Below are 25816 nucleotides of genomic sequence, written 5' to 3' on the forward strand. Positions count from 1 at the left end.
AAAGCTTTTGACTGTGTGGACCACAACAAACTGTGGAAAATTCTGAGAAATGGGAATACCCAACCACCTGACCTGCCTCTTGATAAATTTGTATGCAGGTCAGGAAGCAACAGTTAGAACTGGACATGGAACAACAGACTGGTTCCAAATAGGGAAAGGAATACATCAAGGGTGTATATTGTCACCCTGCTTATTTAACTTATATGTAGAGTACATCATGAGAAACATTGGGCTGGAAGAAACACAAGCTGGAATCAAAACTTGCTGTGAGAAATATCAATAACCTCAGGTATGCAGATGACACCACCCATTTGGCAGAAAGTGAAGAGGAACTAAAGAGCCTCTTGATGAAAGTGAAAGAGGAAAGTGAAAAAGTTGGCTTGAGGCTCAACATTCAGAAAACGAAGATAATGGCATCTGGTCCCATCATTTCATGGCAAATAGATGGGGAAACAGTGGAAACAGTGGTTGACTTTATTTTGGGGGGCTCCAAAATCACTGCAGGTGGTGACTGCAGCCACGAAATTACAAGATGCTTACTCCTTGGAAGAAAAGTTATGACCAACCTAGACAGCATATTAAAGAGCAGAGACGTTACTTTGCCAACAAAGGTTCGGATCATCAAGGCTATGGTTTTTCCAGTGGTCTTGTATGGATGTGAGAGTTGGACTATAAAGAAAGCTGAGCACCAAAGAGTTGATGCTTTTGAACTGTGGTGTTGGAGAAGACTCTTGAGAGTCCCTTGGACTGCAAGGAGATCCAACCAGTCCATCTTAAAGGAAATCAGTCCTGAATATTCATTGGAAGGACTGGTGTTGAAGCTGAAACTCCAATACTTTGACCACCTGATGCGAAGACTGACTCTTTTGAAAAGACCCTGATATTGGGAAAGTTGAAGGTGGGAGGGGAAGGGGACGACAGAGGATGAGATGGTTGGATGGCATCACCGACTCAATGGACCTGAGTTTGAGTAAACTCTGGGAGTTGGTGATGGACAGGGAGGCCTGGCGTGCTGCAGTCCATGGGGTCACAAAGAGTCAGACATGACTGAGTGACTGAACTGAAATATAGGAATTCTTCAAATTAAGAAAATTCTATTTATATAAACTATAAAAACAAATAAATCCACCTCAGTTCCAAAATTCTTAGCATTGCTTTTGAATTTACCTTCATAATATGTACTTAAAATGTGACTAGGAAGCAAGAATGTTTACTACACTGCTTTAAAACTTTAGGCAACGAAATTTTAAGAGGTGTGACACAAGGTTAAAACTTATTTTGAGAAATCTGACAGACAGTGGTGCTCATTTTGAACAACCATTTTGTTAAACCAATACAATTCCTATGAGTTTCCAGAACTCTTGTCAAATACATCTTGGGATATAAAACATAGTTCTATTGTTGTTGAGATATCTGTTACTTAATCTGTGTGCAAGAATAAATGTACTTTGAAGCATGCATCAAAAAGCATCACTGATCTATCAGTGCCTACTGGACAGAGGCATATTCTAGAGGTCATAGTTTAGATAGGGGCTCGCAGGCCCAGATGACAGGCTCTTTTCACTCCTCAGACTATTTCCTTCATGCACTATTGTCCTACCAACTTCATGTCTCCGAGATCTTCACCAAGTAGGCTTTTAGAAACATGAAAATTCCAACATTAAGACATTGTTTCACAAAAGAAGCATCTGTAGCGCTCAGGTAAGAATGCATATCATCGCAGGTGCAATTGTGGGAGCCCTCCCCATCTTTCTAAATAAGTCAAGTCAAGCCTCTCAGGACAGGAAGCAATCATTTCTAAAGCCTCAACCTAAGTAGTTTCAAGTCTGAATTTGGTTCTTCCGTGAAGCCCAGACCTCCCGTGGTTTGGCTCTGGCTGTAAGGAGTAGGGCCCAAGGGACACAGAGGGGCTGGGTTCACACACAAAACTGGGCTGAGGCCTCGGGGGCTCATGGGCTTTGCCCAAGCCAAGCACTCAGACTGATTTGTAACATAATACGTTTCTCAGAAGCTGTCATACCCACCTTTATGAACGCTGCCCGTTTCTGTCCTTATGCTAAGCATACTTAACATGTAGTGTTCTTAAGTACTGAATCTTCTCTAAATAGCTACAAAATTACTCATTAAGTTGGAAAGATTGGTCTCTTGGCTATTTCCCTCGGCAGTAACTATAAAGCCCTGATTTCTCAAAAATACAGGGGGTGGGGGTGAGTGTGGAAGAAATGTTAACCTCAGGCACTTTTCCGAATGTAGTTGCTGGTCACTACATGACATAAAGAAATCACAACTAAAGCAATGGTAAAGTCAGTAAACAATTTTACTGAAACATTTCATAACACAGAAAATCTGTCTGAAGTGTAAAGTTACTGTCTTACACAAGGAGGACAGACCCATTTTCAAAGACTAATATGAATACAATAAATATGGAGTTTACATACTAATTTATACACAGAAACTCTGCCCCACAGCCATAAAAATTTAATATTTAACAGTGCAACATATAATTTAATCATTGGATTTATTTGACAGGTTTTTCCTTGCTAAACACAAATAACTACCTGGCTTTCATGTACATATATAATATATACTTTATGTATATAGATATTCAACAATCTGTACAGTTTCTAAACATAAAACTCCTAAAAGGCACAATTGTCTATACAACATGTACAAAAATGGCTGGAGCTGACACAAAACAACAATTATTGGTCAAAAGTTCATGATTGCACAAAGATTAGTCATGAGTTTATGTCAGAAAAATGTGCTTTAAGGAAAGGAGGGTTTTCAAAGAAACCTGTAAGTGTTTATATATATTAAAAAAAAAAGCCCAAAAAACAACAACTAAAAACCCCCAAACCAAACCAACCCCCCTAAATAAACAGCCCCTAGGTGGCGATCACGAGCCTGTCCTCATCCTCGTCGCTGCTCACGTCGCTGAACTGGGTGACCGGCCTCCGGGCCGGGGGCCGAGGTCCCTCCGGGTCCAGGGGGAGCCGCGGCCGGCACGGCGGGGGCGGGGGCGCTGAGGCTGGTTTGCAGGGCGCGCCAGGGGCGTCGTGCCGAGGCTTCGCTGGGGCCCCCGTCCCCGCATCCCTAGGACTGCAGCTGTCCCGCCTGGCCTGGTCTCTGGCCGGAGACGGATCTAGACCCTTCTGTGCACTTTCCCGCTGGACTCCGGGTGAGCCCTGCGGGGATGGGGTCCCGCCGCCAGGATGTGCCCCGGCAGAAGGCTGCGGGAGCGGCGCCTCTCGAGGAGACCTGTTTGGGGGAGCGGGCATCTCGGGGGCGCCCTGGGCGTCCACGGGGACCTGGCTCACGGAGGGGATGAGCGTGGGCAGGGCGATGTTCAGGATCTGGAGGCCCGGGATGGGCGTGGGGGGCGCGGGGCTGCTCTGGGAGACGGGGTTGGCGGCCACCACCTGCAGCCCCACGGCGTTGAGGGCCAGGCCTGGCGGGCGCACCTGTGGGCCGAGGTTGGCGCTGGCCAGACCCACGATGTTGACGGTCTCCATGCTCAGGGCTGGCAGGGGCTGCAGCGTCGGCACGCGGATCTGGCCGATGGGGATACAGGGCACCACGCTGCTCAGCTCGGCCACGCCCGCGGGGCTGGCGGCGCCTGGCACATCCGCGCTCAAGTCCCCGGGGGTGCCCAGCGGTCTGTGGATGACGTTGACAGCCGGGATGGTGAGCTGCACTGGCCCGGCCTGGATGGGGACGAAGGTGGAGTAGGTGAGGCCGGCCGGGACCACCTGGATCCCCCCGACCGGAACCATGTTATAGGGTGTCCTCGACTGCTGCTGGGAATGCAGAGGCAGGTGGCTGAACAGGTGCGTCTGCGGAGAAGGCAGGCCTGCGGGCGGAGGCAGGGCGGCTTGCGGCTTCTGCTCTTGGGCGCCGGGCCGAGGCGAGGTGGACGGAGGAGCCCCTCCCGGCTGAGGGCTGCGCTCAGACGCCGGGGGAGCAGGAAGGCTCAGGCACTGTGGGCCCTGAAAGACAAGACCAATCATCTCTTCATGGCTCAGCTTCCTTATTGGTCACCGAGCAAAAGTTTTAGCTCTTGTAAAAAGTTTTAGCTCTTCTGTCCTGAGGTAAAAGTGTGTACAACAACGATTTCATAAAAAGAAGCTTGCTAAATGTTGGTATGTTGATTTAAAAAGCAAAATTCCTATCACACCCTTAAGCTCTTTATTTTCTAGAATAAATAACCGCCACAGATTCTGTATAGTATTTAATTTCAAACAGATTTCCTGGATATCATCTCATTTATACCAACATTAACCCTGAGAGGCGGCCATAATTATCTTCTTCTTCCACTGCTGTTATTATGATGGCACCTCCAGCTCCACCCTAGTTTAGAGATTAGGAATTACTGAGAAATTCTGCGATCTTAGTTGGCCATGAGTATCGACTCGGGGCGGGGGGGGGGGGAAATTAACTGGAGGACTACTCATTTATGAAATAAAGAGCTTCCATTAATGAAGAGGTCTGCAGTTTTCATTTGTTCCTTCATTTATTCTAAGTGTATGAAATGTCTACTGAAAACCGGATCTCCAGACACCAGCAGGTGTGTGAGAGATTTAGGGACAGAAGCTTAGAGCACAGGTGACTAATAGGAAAGGTACGAAATGTCAGTAGAAGGGGTAAATCCTGCCAATTTTCTCACCCAGGATTATCATCTAAATATTCACTTTTTCTTGATATAGCCATATTATAGAACTCCATTAATGTTTATGCTAATTTAAATATTAATGCTATTTAAATATGAATGTAATTTAATTAAATAATATTAACGCAGGATAAGCTCTAGTAATTCAAGCTTTCATAGTCTTCCGAGTTTTCTCTAGTGTTACCCAGCAAACCAAAATCTGCCACATTTAGAAATAAATCCTATGGTGATCCTCAGCTCATCCCAGAGGTAAGAGAACTGTCCATGAGAGAAAACAGATTTCTCAGGAGCCTGCCAGGGTATGTAAAAGCAGGAAGTCATTCACTGCTCACATGGAGGGTGACTTTCCTGAGGCCTGAGTCTGGTTCTGAGCTAGTTCTTGGACAGGAAGCTTTCCTAAGTGGTGACAGCAATTTGATGATTCAAGCAAAGTGAACTTCTTAATACTTTTTTTTTTCTTTTGGGTGGGGGTGGGGTGGGGATGTCAAACTGGTAGCTGCCTTGTCAATAGGGATAACATACAAACTGTTTGGATAATTAGTGCAAATCCATCATATCAAAGCCAGTGGAAGATCATCTCAGAGGAAGCCATGGAAAATGGAGGTCCCGAGACTCATATTCTCCATTGGCACACAAATATTTTTTTATTCCAAGATATTCATAAAAAAACCAAATAGTAGTAAATGAGCATACTGCAAAGATCTACTTGGTTCTTTTATAGATTTGTAATACAATAGATGAACTTTGACTAAGATACATAACCGGAATCCAAAGGGCATAAATATTCTTTAGCCTTAAATCAGACAAAAGGAAATAAGGTTTAAAAAAAACAAACAAACTGATGTAGCTACAAATGAGCAATTTCAGTACATTAACTCCTGAAGTCAAAAGGAAAACTGCTTCTTCCAATCCATGAACATGGTATATTGGAAGCAACCTAGATGCCCATCAGCAGACGAATGGATAAGGAAGCTGTGGTACATATACACCATGGAATATTACTCAGCCATTAAAAAGAATTCATTTGAATTAGTTCTTATGAGATGGATGAAACTGGAGCCCATTATACAGAGTGAAGTAAACCAGAAGGATAAAGACTAATACAGTATACTAACGCATATATATGGAGTTTAGAAAGATGGTAATGATAACCCTATATGCAAAACAGAAAAGGAGACACAGATGTACAGAATGGACGTTTGGACTCTGTGGGAGAAGGCAAGGGTGGGATGTTTAGAGAGACAGCATTGAAACATGTATATTATCAAGGGTGAGGCAGATCACCAGCCAGGTTGGATGCATGAGACAAGTGCTTGGGGCTGGTACACTGGGATGACCCAGAGGGATGGGATGGGGAGGGAGGTGGGAGGGGAGATTGGGATGGGGAACACATGTAAATCCATGGCTGATTCATGTCAATGTATGGCAAAAACCACTACAATATTGTAAAGTAATTAGCCTCCAACTAATAAAAATAAACGGGAAAAAAAGGAAAACTGCTATGGATCAACTACCTGTGTTAAAGCCACAGCCTTTCCCGCTGCAGAGCCGCTCAGCATCTCCTCGGGGTCGGGATAGTCCACAGACATCTGGTGACACGGGGACCTGGGCGCCCCCTCGGGTGGGCGGGCGGCCACCTCCACGTCGCCCGCTGCCCGCGGCCCAGCGCTCCCTGGGGACCCCGGGCTCCCGCCGCGGTCCGACTGCAGCGCGCTCAGCACCGTCATCTTGGTGGGCAGCGCCCTCGGCAGCACGTCCATCGGGTCCGCGGGCCCCCCGGGAAAGCCCTCGGGGGCGCTGGCGTCCTCGTCCGCGCCCGCGGGGTCCCGAGGGCCGCCCCTGGCCGGCAGGTGCTGCGGGCTGGCGGCGGCTGAGGGCGCGGCCGACAACACCGACTCGGCCTGGCTGTCCTCGTCCTCCTCCTCGTTCTCGTTCTCGTCGTCCTCCGCGCCGTCGGATTCCTCCGGGTCGTATCCAGACCGCTCGAAACTGAACCTCTGTTTCTCGTCTGAGAAAAAACAACCGAGAGGGGACGTTATAGATGCTTATGCAAGTTTAACGAACGGCATCATCATCTTTTTTTTTTTTTAATAAGCTTGGCAATACTGCGAGGAATATTCAAGGCCAGGGCGCTGCCCACACTGAGCCCCCAGTTTAGTTGGGGAGGATGACACGGGGAGGAAGGCAGTCAGGACAGCGGGGATCGGAGGGATGCGCCGGCAGAGGAGGGGAGTGGCCAGGAGGGCTTCCTGGAGGATGCGGAAGGTGGACAAACCTCGCCAGAGCAGACGGGCAGAGGGTGATACATAGTGCAGGCCAGAAACGGAAGCCTCAAATTTGACACCTCCAAAGGAAGCCTGAACTATACAGAGAAAGTGAACGCAGAGTTCGCTGCAACTCATTCTCGGAGCTCTTTTTCTCTGCTTGTTTGTACCTCCCTTTTGTTGAACAAATTAAAAGGAAACCAAAATACTGGTGGCATTTCGTATTTGCAAACAGAAAAATTTTCCATGACATTTGAATAGCATTTTAGGCATGTTTCTGCTGTTCTCTGAGTAGTAATATTTTGTAATGTTTTTTTTTCCTGTGATGACTCAACCCAGTTCTCATAGGAAATGGAATATTAGTTAAAAGTCATTAATATCAGCCATATGATGTCACGTGAGACTATGTTTAACAAGGAATAGTCAAGATAGTCCAGGAAATAGTTTTAAAATTCTCATAAGTGCATGTGAGACTGGATTTAAAACCTTGTCTATTCAAAACTTGCAAAATCAGAGGCGCTTTCCCTTAGAAAGAGTTTAAACAGTTAAACGGAAGAGCAGTGTAAAATCTCCACCCCACTCACTGCCGCTCAGCTATACCACCTTCAGCCTCGCTGCAATGCAGTCTGCATTTATGTGTACTTTTGCAAGAGAAAAAATGTGAACAGAGAAATAACTAACAGGTGTCTTTCCTGGGTTTCCCAAATGGTCTGCGTATTAATTTACTTTATTACTCTTTCTGTATTACAAAGGTACGTTCTTAGAGAAAAATCTTGAAGTATCAACACCAACACATTTATCTATGATTATTTCTAGGAGATAGAACAGATTAGAACTTTTAAAAAAATCTCAAGCACATGTCACTTTTGTGCTTAAAACATTCAAACACAAAACATACATATAGGCTCCTAATATGTGATCTCATACCTTTTGCTTTATGGGTTCTACTATTTTGTTATAAAATAATACATACACCAAGCTATCGAATTCCACCAGGTGCCCGCGCTGGACGTGGGACAGGCGCAGTCTGGGTAGGTGCTCTGTCTCCTCGCTCTATGATACCTTGTCTGATGTTTGAAATTCTAAAATTAGACCGCCATCCCTCATATGTTTTGAATTTGCCACCTGAATGCCAAATCAGATATATTTTTAGAGATTTTAATAAGAGGAAAAAAAATTCTTTCATAAGAGAAAGTAGAAAACAAAGCAGAAGGAACGGAACGACTGCTGAGAGGGAAGAGGTGACCGGAGAGGGAAGCCGCCGTCATCAGAGACCAGTCCTGCCGCAAAGACCGAGGACGGTGAGACTTGCTCAAAAGCTATTACTGTTTTCTTTTCTTCTCTTAAAAACAAACAAACAAAAAGAACAGACCTAACTTTAAATATACAACTCTCCACAAATCCACTGTAAGGCTGAAGTCCCATCAAACAGCCCAAACGCCTGGGAGTGTCCGTGTAAGAGGGGGGAGACGAGCTTGAGTCGTCCGGGGCAGACGCAGCAGGACACAGCCCAGAGGTCCGCCGAACGGTGGGCAGACTGCTCGGGGCCGAGTGCGGGCGGGAGGGGCTGGTGGGCCCTCTGAGGCTACATCTGCTTTCAGGTTGTAGATGATGATCACAGAACAGCGGACTAAGCATCCATGATGGTCAGGATCCAGGAGAGAGAAGCGGGATTTAGGAGGGGCAGGGAACCCCCCTGCACCCCCTGCCTTCTCTCCATAGGGAACAAACACTCCGTCCTATGAAGAGGAGGGCTGCAGCATCGCTGCCGCTGGGACACTGGTGAGAATCTACTGCGGTGAGGAAACGGAGTGAGTGAGAGGAAAAACACAACTCTACTCCTTACCGAGGGACAGGGCTGCCAGCTGAGTCCTCCACAACAGCTGAGATGTAGGAGCACAAGAGGGCCAGAGCCCAGGGACCTGAGGACAGGGTGCCCGCAGAAGGCTGGGGCAGGGCCAGAACAGAGTGCCACCCATCCTCCTCACCCCCTAATGCCAGGCTAATGAGCCTCAAGTGAGAGCTAACAGCAAAACAGTGCAGGAAGAGCATCAGGAGAAGAACAGAATGTGTTCAGCACCCGCTCGGATGCAAAGCCAAAGGGAAGACCTAAAACGGGAATGGAACAAGCCTTTCTCTTACAATCCAACCCGCACCCCAAACAAGAGATGCCTCTTCAGGAATCTGAAGCCTTTCGCCCTCTGATGGTAGTCTTAACAGCAACAGAGCTCTCCAACCCAGTCCAGCTCCTGGCCGGAAATAGCAAGGCTTTAACTCTCACATGAAAGGACTTGCCAGGCATAAACGCGATTTACATTGGTCTCTACTGTCTCATGCAAGATGTCTAGCTCTCAACAAAAATTACAAGGCATACCAAAAGGCAAGGAAAAAATACTCAGAACAGGAAAAGCAATCAGAACCAGTCAGATATGATACAGATGTTAGAGCTTTCAGATAATTTAAAATAATTGATCAATATAGTAAGTTAAAAGCTCTGATGAGAATGGTGAGCAACATATAATACCAAGTGGGAATTTAAGCTGTGAGAAGGAACTATGAAAAAAAAAAAAATGAAATGCTACCAATGAAACACACAGTAATAATCATAGGTAAACAAAACAGAATTCTATGCCCATTGAAAGTAATTTTCAAAGATGAAAACAAAATACAAACTTTCTTAAAAACAAAAACTCACAAATTACACTAAAAGCACAATTAATTTTAAAAAATTGATGAACTAGGTTTCATTAACATTAAGAAAACTGCTCTGAGATAGACACTGTAAAAGAGAATAAGATAAGCGACAAACTGGAAGAAAACATCTGAAAATCACATTTCTGACAAAGGGATTATATGCAGAACATATGAAATACTACCCAGATTCAACAATAAGAAAGCAAACAACCCACTTTAAAAAAAGGGCAAAATCTTTGAAGACACTTCATCAAAGACAACTGGAAAGCAAATAGCACATAGAAGAATGCTCAACGTCATCAATCATTAGGGAAATGCAAATTAAAACCACAATGAAATACCACTATACACCTATCAGAATAAATGATCTAGACACTTTGAACAACTGTTTGATAGTTTCTGCCAAAGCTAAATATACACCAAGCTAACGACCCAGCAATTCTACTTCTACTATCAAATCCTGCAGAAATGGAAACTTCATTCACATAAAAACCTGTATATGAATGTTTATAGCAACTTTATTTATATAGACTGCCAAATACTGGAAGAAACTCAGGTATCATTCAAGTAGTCACTGGATAAAAAGCTATGGAACATTAAGACGATAGAATACTACTCAGCAATAGAAAGGAATTGATTCCCACAGAAACATGGATAAATCTCATGTGGATTATACTAAGTGAAAGAAGCCAGACCCCAAAAGCTACTTATTCTGATTCCTTTCATATGAGGCTCTGGAAAACAGAGAAATATAGGGAGGAAAAGAGATCAGTAGTTGCTAGGGCTCTTGCAGGGGGCGGGGAGGAGCAGTTATCTATACGTAAGTGGCACAGGGGACTTTCAGGGTGATAGGACGATTGCACATTGTACACCACTGTACACCATTCCATGATGGTGGGATTGGATATACAGTCCTAAAGGAGATCAACCCTGAACACACATTGGAAGGACTGATCCCGAAGGCGAAGCTCCAATACTCTGGCCACATGATGCAAAGAGCTGACTCACTGGAAAAGACCCTGATGCTGGGAAAGACTGAAGGTAGGAGGAGAAGGGGGCCACCGAGCATGAGATGGCTGGATGGCATCGCCGAGTCGATGGACGTGGGTTTGCGCAAGCTCTGGGAGACAGTGAAGGACAGGCAAGTCTGGTGTGCTGCAGTCCACGGGTCAAAAAGAGTCGGACATGCTTAGCACCTGAACAACGTAAACAATTCTACACATTTGTCAATAACCACAGAACTGAACACCATATACTGAATTTTATGGTATGTAAATAAAAGCATAACGAACAAGGTTGTGGGGAAAATTCAAGATGAAATACAAGCTGAGACTGTTGACCTGAGCACAAATAAACCCCACAACCGTGACCCAGGCGACCTTGGCAGAAGGGGTTCTGACCAGATAATATGAAAAAGTGAAAGCGAAAGTCACTCAGTCATGTCCAACTCTTTGCGACCCCATGGACTGTAGCCTGCCAGGCTCCTCTGTCCATGGAATTCTTCAGGCCAGAATACTGGAGTGGGTTGCCATTCTCTTCCTCAGGGGATCTTCCCAACCCTGGGATCGAACCCAGGTCTCCCACATTGCAGGTAGATTCTTTACCATCTGAGCTACCAGGGAAGCCCAAGAATGCTGGAGTGGGCAGCCTATCCCTCCTCTGGTGGATCTTCCCGACTCAGGAATCAAAGTGAGATCTCCTGTATTGCAGGTGGATTCTTATCCAGCTGAGCTACGAGGGAGCTAATATGGCTAAAGACAACAGAGCTGCACAGACACTGTGCCGTGATGATAAATCTGTTTTCACAGGTGGGTCAGAATCTCTGGAACTGGTTTATCGGTAAACTAGAGTGGAACAGGTAGGTGAACATACTGTAGATGAGAACCAGGTTTCTCACTGTAGGAGAAAGAAAAAAAGGAAATGGAACAGGCTAGACAGAATAAACTCTGTGGGGCTGGACGGGAACTAGAATTATCAGTGTGGATTCATGTTCTCATGTGTGTGTGTGTTTATGTGTGTACACAGAAATAAATACAGATGTGTGTGAATGATTTAGTATACATACAGATATTTCCCAGCTCCATCCAAAAAGAGGGATTAGAAGCAGTGACAGGTTAGCAGCCGGTAATGCATCACCTAGTGGCTAGATCTTGGTTCCTAAATACCATTCTCCAATAAAAAGAACCAGGGGTCCCTGGAGAAATGGTCAACTCCAGGGCTGGACCATCTTGAGGTGTCAAAGAGTAAAGAATTGCTTAAGGAAAAATTAAAAAAAAAAGCAGCAGCATATTGAAAGGGCACAGGAACAGACCTCAAAGAGCTCTCAATGGCCACTGAGGACTTGAGCTACACAATAAATAACAGTACTGGGCTTGTCACCCAAAGAATTAAGCAGACAGCCCTAAGTCCATATGGAAGTCAATAATGATGAACAAATGGAGAGATGGTAACTTTTCCGTGCAGGAAAACTCTGATGAATAAATTAGACCACCACAGTAATACCACAGGCAAGGTCCATCAATGCATAAACAGAATATCTACATAGTTTTAAAGTATCTCCACACATATTTAATACGTATAAAGGGAACAAGAGTTAAGTTTACAGTAGCGAGTCCTGGCAGACATCACCTTGGCCAAGGAATGGAGGCTCATGTGACCCATGAAACATAGTGACATAAGGTACCTGATATGATGCCCCAAGAAAGTCACGGTCACCCTATGGTGCCTCCCCAAGAATGCATAACCTCAATCCAGCCATGAGCATGTATCAGCAAACCTCAAGTTGAGAAAATTCTACGAAATAACTGATGACTCTTTATCAATGTCGAGGTCACGAGAGACAGGGAAGGCTGGGGGTCCACAACAGCTGGATGCCATGTGGGCTCCTGAAGGACAGCCTGGGACGGGAAAGGCCATCAGAGGGAAAACCAGCAAGTCCTGCTCCCCAGCTGGCAGTCCTGAGCTGGGGCTGGGTTCTCAGTATTGACGAATGTCGTATGGTCACGTAAGATGCTCAGATAGGGGAGGCCGGGTAAAGAGTATACGCTTTACTAGCTTTTCAACTTTTCTATGAGACCAAAATAATCTTAAAAAAAAAAAGACATCAACCTATTTGCCAATGCTCCAGAATCTTCATTTTACTCTACAGACACCAAGATTCTGTCTCATTCAGGAAAGCCTACACAACCCCCATCTCCCTGTTGTCTTTATTATGCTCATTCAGATGTCTCTTTCTGACAAGGAATTTTTTTCTCTCCTCCTATTGTTTCATAGGAAACTGTTAACTGAGATAAATTCCAACATGTCTCTTGTTTAATTTAAAAGCTCAGGAAATTTCTCCAAGATACACCCTAACGCCCCTGTCCGCCCCATACACACACACACTACTCTTAAACCTTGCACCCACTCGAAGTTCTCGTTCAGCTGTGCACACGACGCCCAAACAGCTCGGCTCTGGTTCTAGCCGATGAGACTCCGGGAGGACCCGGGCTGACTCTACACACAGAGCACTGCTATCTGATTGCAGATAAATAAAAACTAATTAAGGACCTGTTTTTTTTTTTTTTTTTCTTTCTCAGACAATGATTTTAAAAACTTTAAAAAGCAATGAATTATTTTACAAGGTGGAGTCCACAGCTCAGAAGTGTCAGAACCAAGATTCAAACCCAGGTCGGTCCAGCTCCTGAGTCTGTGCCAATGTGTGCCCCACGTTCCAATGTCATATTATAAAAACCCGATCACAGAATGATCTGAAAGAAGGTCATCAATGAATTATAGTCAATAACCTCGCTTCTAAATATACATGAGGGAGTTGAATGTTTACAGGTATAGACATTAAAAGCTTCAAGTAATTATTTTATTACGAAGAGTAGAACATGTAAAATACAAGCCCGAAGGAGAAAGTAAACTGATAACCTTTGAAATATCACAACAAATACATTGTATTTTACAGTGAGTATGGAAGTTTAAGAATTAGTTATACTATAAATCTTTAAAATTTTTAATTGTACATATAGATAATAAATTTCAGTGTATGAAATTTACATGAAAGACTATATAAAGAAAACCATATGCTTTAAAAAAAAAAAAAAGAAAACCATATGCTTTTTAATGGGGAAGGAGGTAAAACTACTTAGCTCCATTTTGATCTGTCTTTGCCCCATGACACACTTCAGGATCAAGGTTCGCAGTATTAGGGGTGGGAAGATGCTGGTGTCTCTAGACCTGGCCTTCTTCCTGGACACAGCCACATGCCTGCAGCTCACAGAGAACCTCAAAAGAGCTGGGATTCCTTCCTGTCGTTTTCTGTCCCAAGATAAGGACTGAACAGTCTTTATCTCCCTGTGTGCACTGGGTCATGATGCTTCTGAAGGGGGAAGACCACTGTCAAAGTTTGGAAACTTGAAAATGAGTTTCAGGTTATACCATACTTGTTAAACAGGATGGATATTCCAGAGTGGCAGAAAGAAGATACAACGGATGCCTTAAAGAAGCCTGAGACAAAGGCATCCTTTTAAATAGCCAGAGCGCCAAAACAAAGCCCAGACCTCTGCCCTCTGCGCTAAAAAAAAAAAAAAAAAAAAAAAAAAGCTCTTCCATATTACTTCGTTGTCTCCTTAACCCCCAGAGAAGACTATTACTATCGACTCTGAAGCTGTGCGGATAGAAGACCCGGAAAGGAAAAGTGACCTGCCCACGACCACAGGTCAGCAGGGCCAAGGACACAGCCGTGCTACCTACCCCGGCAGCTCCCATGTCTGACTTTGTGACACTGTTCATCTTGCTACGGGCTTGTTGCTGACCTCAGCAACGACGATGGCACACGACTTAGTACCTACCAGGGGCTGCCAAGCCCCACGTGGCTCCCCCTGTTCTTTCACGTACAGTTTATGGGAGCACAGCCAGGCCCATTGTTGACAGACTGTCTCTGGCAACTTTTGGGCCATGCTCACTGGGTTTAGTCGTCATGCCAGAGACTGTGTGGCCCACAAAGCCTAAAATATTTATCATCAGGTCTTTTACAGAAGCAGCTTGCCAATATTTTACTGGACTGTGATGTTTAAACCTGACAGCCAGCTGTGGCAGACCTGACACCAAACTCATCTTACACAAGGAAGTCAAGCGACTTAAACACCGAGGGAAGCCAGAATTCAGAACCAGGGTTTTTCTCCTTTTTGACTTAAGGGCCACATCATTATTCTAATAAGATACACGCTGACAACTCTTCCTTACTTGGTACATACAATGTAGTAGTAATGTTAGTTCCTCAGTCAGGTCTGACTCTTTGCGACCCCATGGACTGTGGCCTGCCAGGCTCCTCTGTCCATGGAATTCTGCAGGCAAGAAAACTGGAGTGGGTAGCCATTCCCTTCCCCAGGGGATCTTCCAGACCCCAGGGTTCAAACCCGGGTCTCCTGTATTGCAGGCAGACTTTTTATCATCTGAGCTACAGGGAATGTAGACTGTTATTCCAGTGGGGTAAGGGCTGTAGGCCACCCCTCTGCAACTCCCAGGGACCCAAGAAGAGAAGTAAGGAACCCATACTTACATAATAAATTCATAGATAAATGGCTTCTAAAAGTTCTATTTAATTTCCCTCCTCTTGGACACACTCTCATTATAAAGAAACATTTCCAGTACTCAGTACCATTCTACATAATTGTAATGTGAATTGTTTTCTGTAAATTTAAATTTACGAGGGAAAAAGAAGGTAAGCAGTGCAGCCATAGTGTTTTTCAAAATTAACTCATCGAACCACTTCCCTGAAGATGGATGTATCTCCAAATCCCATTTCATTCAGTTAGATGCGCTGCAGGCGTGCCCTCTCATCGCTGCCCAACAGCGACCCCTGCTGGCTGAGGCAGGGGCCTCCCTCAGACTGGCTCCCCTGGGAGGTCAGTGGCACTTCCTCCATTAATGTTCTGTTGTTGCAATTTCTCCCTCTCTCTCTCTTTTTTCCCCTCATATTTTCTCTGAAATCCAAACAAGGGCAACTTGGGGGAAAAGTTTTCTAAAGCATGCGACTACTGCAATAATGGGTTTTTGTTAAAAAATAATGGGTTTTTGTTATGCTTTCATCTTAACTATATAATGGGCCAGAGTTCAATGTTTGCTAACTTTAGGAAGTAAACCAAAAGCCAGTCCTATCTGTGTTGCTCATTACTGACATGAACACTTCTTTAACTAAAGACTCTAAGTCCTATCACGGTTTCATACTGTGTGTGGCAATTTCTGCAAACATCCCAGTGACAAAAACACATCCTATAGGTCAATTTCATTTTGAAAGAACTTCATTTAGTTCTTCACTAAATTAATTTTAAGGGTAAATGTGATACAGGTTTTAAGTCCTGTGATCTAACCGCATCTTCTTACACACACCATCCTAAGAACTTCATCACCAACAAGAATAGTGTTTCCAGTTGCACTTTGCCACTCTGAATGGTTCTCCCAGTCTGGCAGTGAAGGGCACATATTAACATTCCTAGCATTGAAGCCCAGCAGTCTGTTGACGAAAACATTCTTTGGATCAGGGCATAAAAAGCAAATAGCCAGCGGCGCGATTTTTTGACACAAAAGGTGAATACAAAAGAAGTATTTACTAAGATCCCAAGAACACAGAACAAAATTCCTGAGACTACATAATTTTGCATGGCAAGATTACAGGGAGGCGTGCAGCTGGTGGGGGGGAGGGAGTGAGACTTTTCATAAGCACCTACTATAATTACAGCTTGAGGTGCCAATTTTAAACTAAATGGAGACTTAAGATGGCAGATGTCCAAATTTTAATGGCTCCCTTAGATGAGATTATAGTCCCCTCTGCTTAATTCAGAATAAATGCTTCCCGACATCTCTAAATTCACTCCATTTGAAAAGTGAGAACAAGAATTCATCTGCTGAAGGATAAAATGGGCAGCCATACAGCCCATGTTGCTAAGGGGAGTAGAGTCAACAGCTCAGGGGTATTTGGTCCTTCATCACAGCACCTCCACGGTGACCTTTAGTAAGTGTTCTATCAACCAGGACACAGGCACATTATGCTGGTATATGACACTTGGGGTAAAGAGTTGGTAGAGGAGAAAACAGGCTTAAGACATGCCAAAAAAAAGAAAAAGGTTGGAGATGATACCAGGAGAAGAAATACTGTAGATAAATAGAAATAAATCTAGAGTAAATCTCTGATGAAAATAAACAAGGCAAATATAAAGGAATAATTAAATATGAACATGGAATAAAAAGGTTTGGACTCTTCCCAGAAAACCAGAAGCTGACCAAGACATTACCAAACGGTTATGATTTTTCAAATAAATATTATGGTGGGACACTCTGCAGCAACAATGGCCTTTAGAGAGCCTTTAATTTTGCTGAGTAAGTGAAAGCTCAGAGATGATATTTCTTGATGATTATGTGTGCTACAGAAAAGATCAATTAAATGACCAAGTGCCCCCTGCCCCTCACCCAATTTTTCCAATAAACCTAAAAGCACAATCCTTAGGTTTCTGGTTGCTATTCCGCAAACTCTGGCATTTAGAATTAGGTTCTCCCAAATAACATCCTTGTGGGTTTTTCCCTTTAAAAAGTTTATGCCCATTTCCCAGATATCTGAGATTAATCAAGGCTTAAATATCTGGAGCAAGTTCTCGCATCTCCTGTTAGCACTGGCTGTTAAAGGCTTACGTGACTTTCATCAAGTGTGCTGAATCTAACAGTCCTTCCTAAAGTGCTCTAGGACTCCACTCTGACAGCACTTCCCTGCTGTCCATGTGAAATATGTAGGCAGCTATCAAAACTAGTTAAGAATTTTATTCAGCATCTAGAGAAGAGTTACGGAGAAGGCAATGGCACCCCACTCCAGTACTCTTGCCTGGAAAATCCCATGGACAAAGGAGCCTGGTAGGCTGCGGTCCACAGGGTCGCTAAGAGTCAGACACGACTGAGCGACTTCACTTTCACTTTTCACTTTCATGCACTGGAGAAGGAAATGGCAACCCACTCCAGTGTTCTTGCCTGGAGAATCCCAGGGACGGGGGAGCCTGGTGGGCTGCCGTCTATGGGGTTGCACAGAGTCGGACACGACTGAAGCGACTTAGCAGCAGCAGTGGAGAAGAGTTAACATCACAAATCTTCGTACTGATCAAGATGATGTGTTAGGCACCAGTTGCTCCTGAACCCGGCTACTTGTCTTTAATCACTGTGCTATCTGGTGGCATCTGTAATCTAGCTGCATAATTGAGAGATTTCCACTTGTTTAGGAACACCTAGGTGACAAAGGAGATTCCACTGATAGTTTACTCAGTAATTTCAAACTTGTACTTTTCATCCAGTCGATCAGTAACGTCCCTGGATAAATGCATCTCCGAGGACCAAATGGAAGGCATCGGAAGAGCCCCTGGAATCACTACCTTTAGGGACACAGGTAAGAAACTGCTAACTGCTGGCCAAACCTTGGCATTTTCCTCAATGTTTATATAGGCATGCAGCAGACGGAAATCCTAGTGTAGTTTCTAGAAGTGCACTGGGCTTAATACCAGAGTCAGATTAAAAGGACGAGAAATGGTATCAGGACACCACAAAAGTGCTTAGTAAGACTGTTCATGGTTAAAGGGAAAGAGACAGCAAGCTAATATGTGGAAAGATCCTACATTACACAAGGCAATTTCATCACTTGTTTTCCGGAAAACAAGGCAGGAATCTGGTGATGGCGGTGACGGCTGAAGTCTCAGAAGGAACGGCTGCCATGAGCCTGCTCCTGAGGAAGGGGGTGTTTCCCGGTGTGATGGAGGAGCTGGGACACTCCTGCCGGAGGCGAGGAAGCAGAGGGGAAGAGAAGCCAGCAATTGAGACCACTCTGCCCTGAGCAGCTTCTGGACCTGAGCTTCCCACCAGCAGATGTACATTTCAATTAGATTAAAACTGGGAGAGCTAAAAATGCTTTTCTCCCTCCTATTTTAAGTCAGCCACCACTTCTACTACTAACATGTGGCTGATAATTTATATTTTTCCTTGGAAAATAAAATTGATCCTGAAATGAAACACTTCATAACATACACCACTCTTCCTTACAACATCCTTATGGAATAGATAAGGGCGAGGTTTTAGACACACGCGGAAACATGAAGGCAGGAACAAATCAAGTCCTGGGCTTTCAGACGGTCTGTCTGCAGGGAAATCCACCTCATGGTGCTGCTGAGTCAGAGCAGAAATGAACCCCTAGAGAAATAAAGCTCCCTGATTTAATCAATGAACAGCAAGACTTGTGAGTGAGTCATTATACGTTCATACATACACAATTGGATGCATGAGGGCAAAGTCTTACTAGACTATCCACCCAAACCTGTAAACTCCACCTGGTGGAGAAGGAGGGATGCTGACACCTTCAGGTACTCCGTGTATAAAAACACCCTTCCAGAAAAAGATTTTTGCTCTATGGTATTATTACTGTGGTTGCCAAATGGGACTATCCACTTAAAGAAATCATGCTTCTTTCAGTCATTACTGTCTAAATTCCCCCTACAAAATAAAACAGCAGGGGCAGAAAGAAAAACAAACAAAAGCCTGGCAATGAAAATTCCAAGGGGGCACGGATTAAAAACCCTACTGTTTGTGCTTCCTTGTTTCAAGAATACTTGAATACTTGAGAAAATAATCCAGATTAAAAGTCAGATGTGTGTGTGTGTATGCATAGTTGCTCAGTTGTGTCTGACTCTTTGTGATCCCCTGGACTGTAGCCCGCCAGGCTCCTCTGTCCATGGGATTTTCCAGGCAAGAATACTGGATAATTTTCTCCTCCAGATCCTCCCAACCCAGGGACTGAACCCATGTCTCCTGCATTGGCAGGCAGATTTTTTACCTCTGAGCCACCTGGGAAGCAAAAGTCAGATACAGAGTTGTTGTTCCGTCGCTCAGTCGTATCAGACTCTTTGCAACCCCATGGACTGCAGCATGCCAGGCCTCCCTGTCCTTCACTAACTCCCGGAGCTTGCTCAAACTCACATCCATCGAGTCGGCAATGCCACCCAACCATCTCATCCTCTGTCTTCCCCTTCTCCTCCCGCCTTCAATCTTTCTCAGCATCAGGGTCTTTTCTAATGAGTCAGCTCTTCACATCAGGTGGCCAAAGTACTGGAGCTTCAGTTTCAGCATCAGTCCTTCCAATGAACACTCAGGACTGATCACCTTTAGGATGGACTGGCTGGATCTCCTTACAGTCCAAGGGACTCTCAAGAGTCTTCTCCAACACCACAGTTTAGAAGCATCAATTCTTCGATGCTCAACCTTCTTTATGGTCCAACTCTCACATCCATACATGACTACCGGAAAAACCATAGCTTTGATTACATGGACCTTTGTCAGCAAAGCAATGTCTCTGCTTTTTAATATGCTGTCTAGGTTGGTCATAGCTTTTCTTCCAAGGAGCAAGCGTCTTTTAATTTCATGGCTGCAGTCAGCATCTGCAGTGATTTTGGAGCCCCCCAAAATAAAGTCTGTCACTGTTTCCATTGTTTCCCGATCTATTTGCCATGAAGTGATGGGACTGGATGCCATGATCTTAGTTTTTTGAATGCTGGGTTTTAAGCCAGCTTTTTCATATATACGTGGGGCTAAAACGGCAGTGACTTTAAATTATTTTAGATGATTTAAAAAAAAACACCCCAAATCCCTCAGACTTTCTTAAAGGACCACGCTGAAACCCCCTGGACAGCAGGACCCGACCCCCGCAGCTTGCCCAGCACTCATCTCATCTGCCTCATTTACACTCTTAACGCCCTCCACCCCTCTCCCAACCTGTGGGGCTTTGCCTAACAACTTCCTGGGTCCAGAATCCTTTACCCCACCCCCTCTCATCAATACTTTTTCGAACAAAGCGGCACATGGATAAATATATTTTTTTCTATACTCCCTTCCTTCCCTTTCTCCTGGGATACCCTCAGTCATCCCTCTGTTCCCGCCTAGGTATCTCTGTCCTCCTCAGATCCCAGCCTTGGGGAGCGGACCCTGGTCAGACTGGGCTCGCTCAACATTCCAGCATCACAACCACGGGCGAGGAGCTCCTGAGGGCAGTGACTCTGCACATACTGGACAGCGGCTGCGGCGCTAAATCCATAGAAGGAATCCATCAGAAAGAGAATAAAGTCTTCCCTGGAACCACTGAAAAATGCCACAGATACTTATCAGTCTGGGCAGATCACTACTGAGGATGAAGAAATGGGATGGTCAGGGTAACTTAAAATATCTGCTAGTCTTCTCTTCTAATAACCCATAAATAACCAAGTAACAAACGAATGGCCATCACCTCTTTGATAATACCTATGTCAAATACCTATAATACCATGGCCAGATCATGTAAACACTATTCCTAGGTAAAGGCGTTAAATATTGTATTATGGCTACCATTTCATCACAGTGAAGGAATTTAAAGGAAGATGAACATATATTCGAAAAACAACAATATTGAGTTATTTCCTGACAGACAGAAAAAGGTCACTTTTCAGTCATTCATTCAATCTACAACTATTTACCATCTATGACTTGCTAGTAACAGTCCCAGCAAGTCATAGGGTGGTGAGCACAAGGAGATGCTTGTCCTTATGTTCTATTTTCTAGTTGAAAGGAACAGATAATACACACATACCTGGTGGTGGTAAGTGCCCATGCAGAAAAATAAGCAGGTCGGGGGTGTGAGGAATGCTGGCGGTGAGAGGGGCAGGGGTTTTCTTTCTTCTCGGGCGGTTCAGGAAGGCCTCCCCGATGAGGTGACATCTGAGCAGAGCCCTGAGAGATGATGGCATGCTTTCCAGCACCCAGTGAGGAAGGGGGGGCGCTCAGAGAGCTCGCGGGGGGCACAGACCACAGCTCAGAACAAGCCAGGAGGCTGATGGAGGGTTTTAAGCAAAGTAACGACATAGTTTTAAAAAGCCACTTTGGCTGCTGTGTCGAAAGCAGCCTGTGAAGAGACAGAGGTTGAACTCCGGAGACCATCAGGGGCTACTGCAAGCAACTCAGAAGACAGGATGGTGGCTCTGACCAGGGCTGGGTGCCACAGCTGGCCCAAAGCACTTGGTTTCTGAATGCATTTTGAAGGAGGAGCCGATGGTTTTACTGATGGATTGGAGGCAAAGGACATCAGACAAGACCTCAAGATTTCAGTGCAACAGCTGAAAGGATCGGGGGGAAAAATCACATGTGTCTTAAGAGGAAAGGGGTCAACCAGGTGTTTGGGGCACATCAGATTCTAGACGTCCATTAGAACATCCAAGAGGAGATGGTGACTACGCAGATGGACGTGCAGGTCTGGAGTACATAGAGAATCATCAGCATACCGATGGTATTTAAAGTCAGAAGACTGGATGAGATACCCGAGGAGGGGCACAGACAGAAAAGAAGAGAGCTTAGACATCATGGCCCTGGGCACCACGTACAGAGACTGGGGAGATGAGGAATGAGCAAAGGAGAGTGAAAAAGAATACCTACTATGTTCTAGGCTGGTGTTAGACTAGAAAACAAGTCTACCCTGCAGACATGCAGCATCACGCTGCGGGCTTCTGGGCTTCCCTCTCTAAAAACATAGACATCTGAAGAACTGCTCAGCAAGATCCCACCTCTCACTGTCATCACTTTAACAGCATGAAACTATGTCCCAAAGAACTGTAAGATCCAACCTTAGGATAGTAATCAAGAAAACATAAATAAAGCAGCCAGCCGTCATCTATCAAATTGGTCCCAAATTAACATTCATACAGTTACCAGGTATAGTTAAGGATGTGCAGAAATACAAATTGTTCTACAGAACAATTTAGAATTATAAAGCAAAATTAATTTTCTAGGTATCTACATATAAGGTGATAGTGTCTATGCAAATTTGGAATAAACTTAAAACCCACATGTTATTTGTGGATATGCACATGTATGGTAAATGAACTGAAAGAAAATCCCTAAGTGTGGTTACTGTTTGCCTCTGGGTAGAGTGACATGCAAGGGTAAGTAAGGGACATTGCACCTAATGTGTGATCTTTATTTAGCTTGCTTCCCCTCCCCCACCCCACCCCCCCCAATACAATGAATTTAAGAGAAAGTCTTAAAGCAAATGAAAGAAAATATAATCACCAACTCTGGTGGGAATTCATGAGTGCATATAATAAAACTCTTTGTAATCTCAACTGTATTAAAAAAAAAAACCTCAAAATATTTTTTAGAAGGACAAAAGACAACAATAAAGGGAAAACAAGACCATTTGTTTCAAACAACAAATACTGACCATTTATTGCCTTCACTGCAAGCCTATAATAAAGCAAAAGTGAAGGAATATGTTTTGTTGGCATTTTATAAAGAAACATGAGGTCTCTGGTATGAAATAGCAGTTGGCAAAATCCACCAAAATGCTGTAATTTACTATTCAATAAAAACCATGAAAAAAAAAAAAAGAGTATTACCAATAAATACAGTAATTAAAACACACACACACACACAGAAAAACAGGTAAAGCTACCTAGAGTTTTATCAGAGGATCTCAACTGAATTGGGAATTAGGCCATCAAGTTTGAGTTGTAACCCAAAACCTGCTTCCAGTGCTTCTGGAATGGGGTGAGAAATGACAAAAATGAATGGGAGATAATGTAAGATCATCGTCAGTCAGCCAATTGGAATGATACTGATAATTCATGAATACTGCACTTAATTCGCCTATGGAAATCTGGGATATAAACACAAGCTTCCCTTGACAATTCAGTAGATTCTACAGACATTTACTCCATTTTGTAAGACTCATCTTCTTGAAAAAGTAAACAACTTAAGAGTATATAATATAATAATAATGCTTTTAACATTTATACCTTTTCCAGAAATTAGTGTTTCATGTTACAGCCCTTACTTTGAGCTTTTTCTAGTCTGTGGGTGATAAATATACTCACTGAAACCCTTACTCATTTTTCCTAGCTTTTTAATTCTGAATTGCTCAGTGTAACAGCAATAAAGCAAACAAATAATGAGGAGAGATTTTTTTCACCTAAATACTTATGGTAGTTAATTTACTGCAGGATTACAAAGAGCAGAAAATAAATCAGACTATTTATATTAGAAGTAAATTATAGGTATATTAATTTTATTAAATGTGTGTCTTTAAACAAACACACCAACACAGAATTCAATTTCTAGCCATTCAAAAATCAGTTTTAATACTTCTGTTCCTAGGACAAAAAAGTTACACATACGTTAATTTGACATATTACTTTTAAATCCTGATATTGCCATTCCCAATATGCATCAGAGTATCAAAGTGTCTATAAAACACTAAGAACCTCCTTTTTGTCCTAAGTTTGTTATAATTATCTTTTCCTTCTTTTAAGAACACATCCATTTATTGCCAATAATTAAAATTTAAGGCAATCCTTTCCTTATGCTTAAAAACCTGAATCATATCAACTGTAGCACTTACGATATGAGTCACTTCTCTTGAATATTTAGAAACAAGTTCAGGCTGGTTCATCTAGTGTGTTAATTGTTGTCAGGTGGAATGAAAAGCATTTGCTTTTTTTACCTATGTTTTCAAAGATGTCTTCACCATTTTCTCTCTGGAAATTTTTTCTACATCAAACTAGTACATACTAACTGAAACACAGCAAGCAGATAAATGCTTAATTTAGGGTATTTTTCAAAAAAGCAATAGGACAACTTAAAAAAAAAAAAACACCACCACACGTATCTCTTTTGTTGCTAAATTCTTGGGTTAAAACCAAAAGTCTTGCAAAAATAAAATTCTACTGTCTGATTCGTCAGAACAGATGAACAGGTTTATTTCTCCTCAAAGCTGGTTAAAGACATACTTCTAGTTGTTGAGCTAACATTGTTAAGAAAACAACCGGTTAACCTCTTCAAGATAATAAACAATTCGGGGAAGCAAACAAATACTTTATGCCACAAATATTTCCAGAGCCGCTGCCCCGAGCAAGGTGCTGTGCTGAGAACGGTGGGTGGCCGCGAGTATTACCCGGGCAAGAATTCTACTCAGGACACACTTGAGAATCTCGGTGAGGAGGTGAGCGAGGAAGCGTGTAAATAATAATAAAAACCTGGCAGAAAGGGATTCATTACTTTCACGGAGCAAACTCTAGAGTACTACAGGTGTCGAGAAAAGGGAACAACTGCTTTCCACGAGTGCTGTGGCAAGGAAAAATCAGAGAAGGCTTGGTGGCAGTGGTGGATTTGAGCTGGATCTTGGAGGAAAATAAGATTTCGACCGGGTGCAGACGGGGAGCCGCGTTTCTGCGGGGCCCGAGCGCGGGGCCTTCAGGGAGGGTACGGGCAGAGAGCCGGATCAGCGCCACGGGAGCAGGAGACTCAAGCGGTGGGCCAGGCGAGAGAGAGAGAGATGAGGGACACAGGTGGAGAAGCGGGAGGCGTCAGACTAGAAAGGGTTTTGAGGAATTACTTGGAGGTCAGTGGCTCATACTGTACTTGGTAGGCAAATGGAAACCAATGGAAGACTGGGAGCAGAGGGATAGTATGATCAGACACATGCTGCAGGAAGATTAACTTAACGTCAGTAGGGGTAGATGTTAAAGGAAGGAAGACAAAGTAAAGATGGGAAACTGATCAGGAGTCTATCACATAGGATAAATAAGAGGCAATGAAAATAGGAACTGGGCAGAGTCAGTGGGAATGGAAAGAAGAGTATGGATGCAAAAAAAAAAAAGAAAGAGTACACTGTAAATAGCATTTATGAAAAATATGGAATAAAGCCTTACCTGATTCTTCTGTATCTTGTTCATCTATTAAACCTACTGAGACGCCTAAATCCACACATTTCTTGCTATGTGTCTTGGACTTCATGTGTTTTGTCAGATTTCCTTAAGGGAAAAGAATGTTTACTAAGCTTACATAGTATTATTTTGCTATTGCATTTGTCAATACTGGCAAATTCCATTCCTATTTCAAGTGAAAGTACAGACTGTGGTTACACAATTCCAATGACTAAAATTTGTTCAAAAGAAAATACTGGCATCTGTATGTTGTAATAACCCTGTTATTAAGTAATAATCTTTCAGAGAGATTTATTATTCAGATTAATTATTATTAAGTAATAATCTCCTCTACTTTGATAATGTCCACCTTTGCCTTATGGTTTCTATTCTCTAGTCCTTATTTACCTCATAGAACATTTTATACACACTTAAAATCCCTTTCAGATTGCACTGTGACC

At 43.7% G+C, this 25816-nt stretch overlaps 1 protein-coding gene across 6 annotated transcripts in view; it reads right to left on the minus strand.

The window, feature by feature from the left end:
* Positions 1 to 2299: 2299 nt before the first annotated feature.
* Positions 2300 to 25816, minus strand: part of HIVEP1 (HIVEP zinc finger 1) — a 129829-nt gene continuing 106312 nt past the window's right edge. For 5 of the 6 annotated variants that reach the window (XM_043908541.1, XM_043908539.1, XM_043908540.1 and 2 more), the window contains 3 exons: positions 25362 to 25463; positions 6181 to 6674; positions 2300 to 3986 (listed from right to left, as the gene is read on the minus strand). In XM_043908541.1, the coding sequence (XP_043764476.1) occupies positions 2886 to 3986; positions 6181 to 6674; positions 25362 to 25463 (1697 nt within the window). In that variant the 3' untranslated portion in view covers positions 2300 to 2885. The remainder of the gene's footprint in view (positions 3987 to 6180; positions 6675 to 25361; positions 25464 to 25816) is intronic. The other variant, XM_043908544.1, reaches the window with a different exon arrangement.

Source organism: Cervus elaphus, chromosome 7, assembly GCF_910594005.1.
Source record: "Cervus elaphus chromosome 7, mCerEla1.1, whole genome shotgun sequence".
In the NCBI taxonomy this organism is placed as follows: Eukaryota; Metazoa; Chordata; class Mammalia; order Artiodactyla; family Cervidae; genus Cervus; species Cervus elaphus.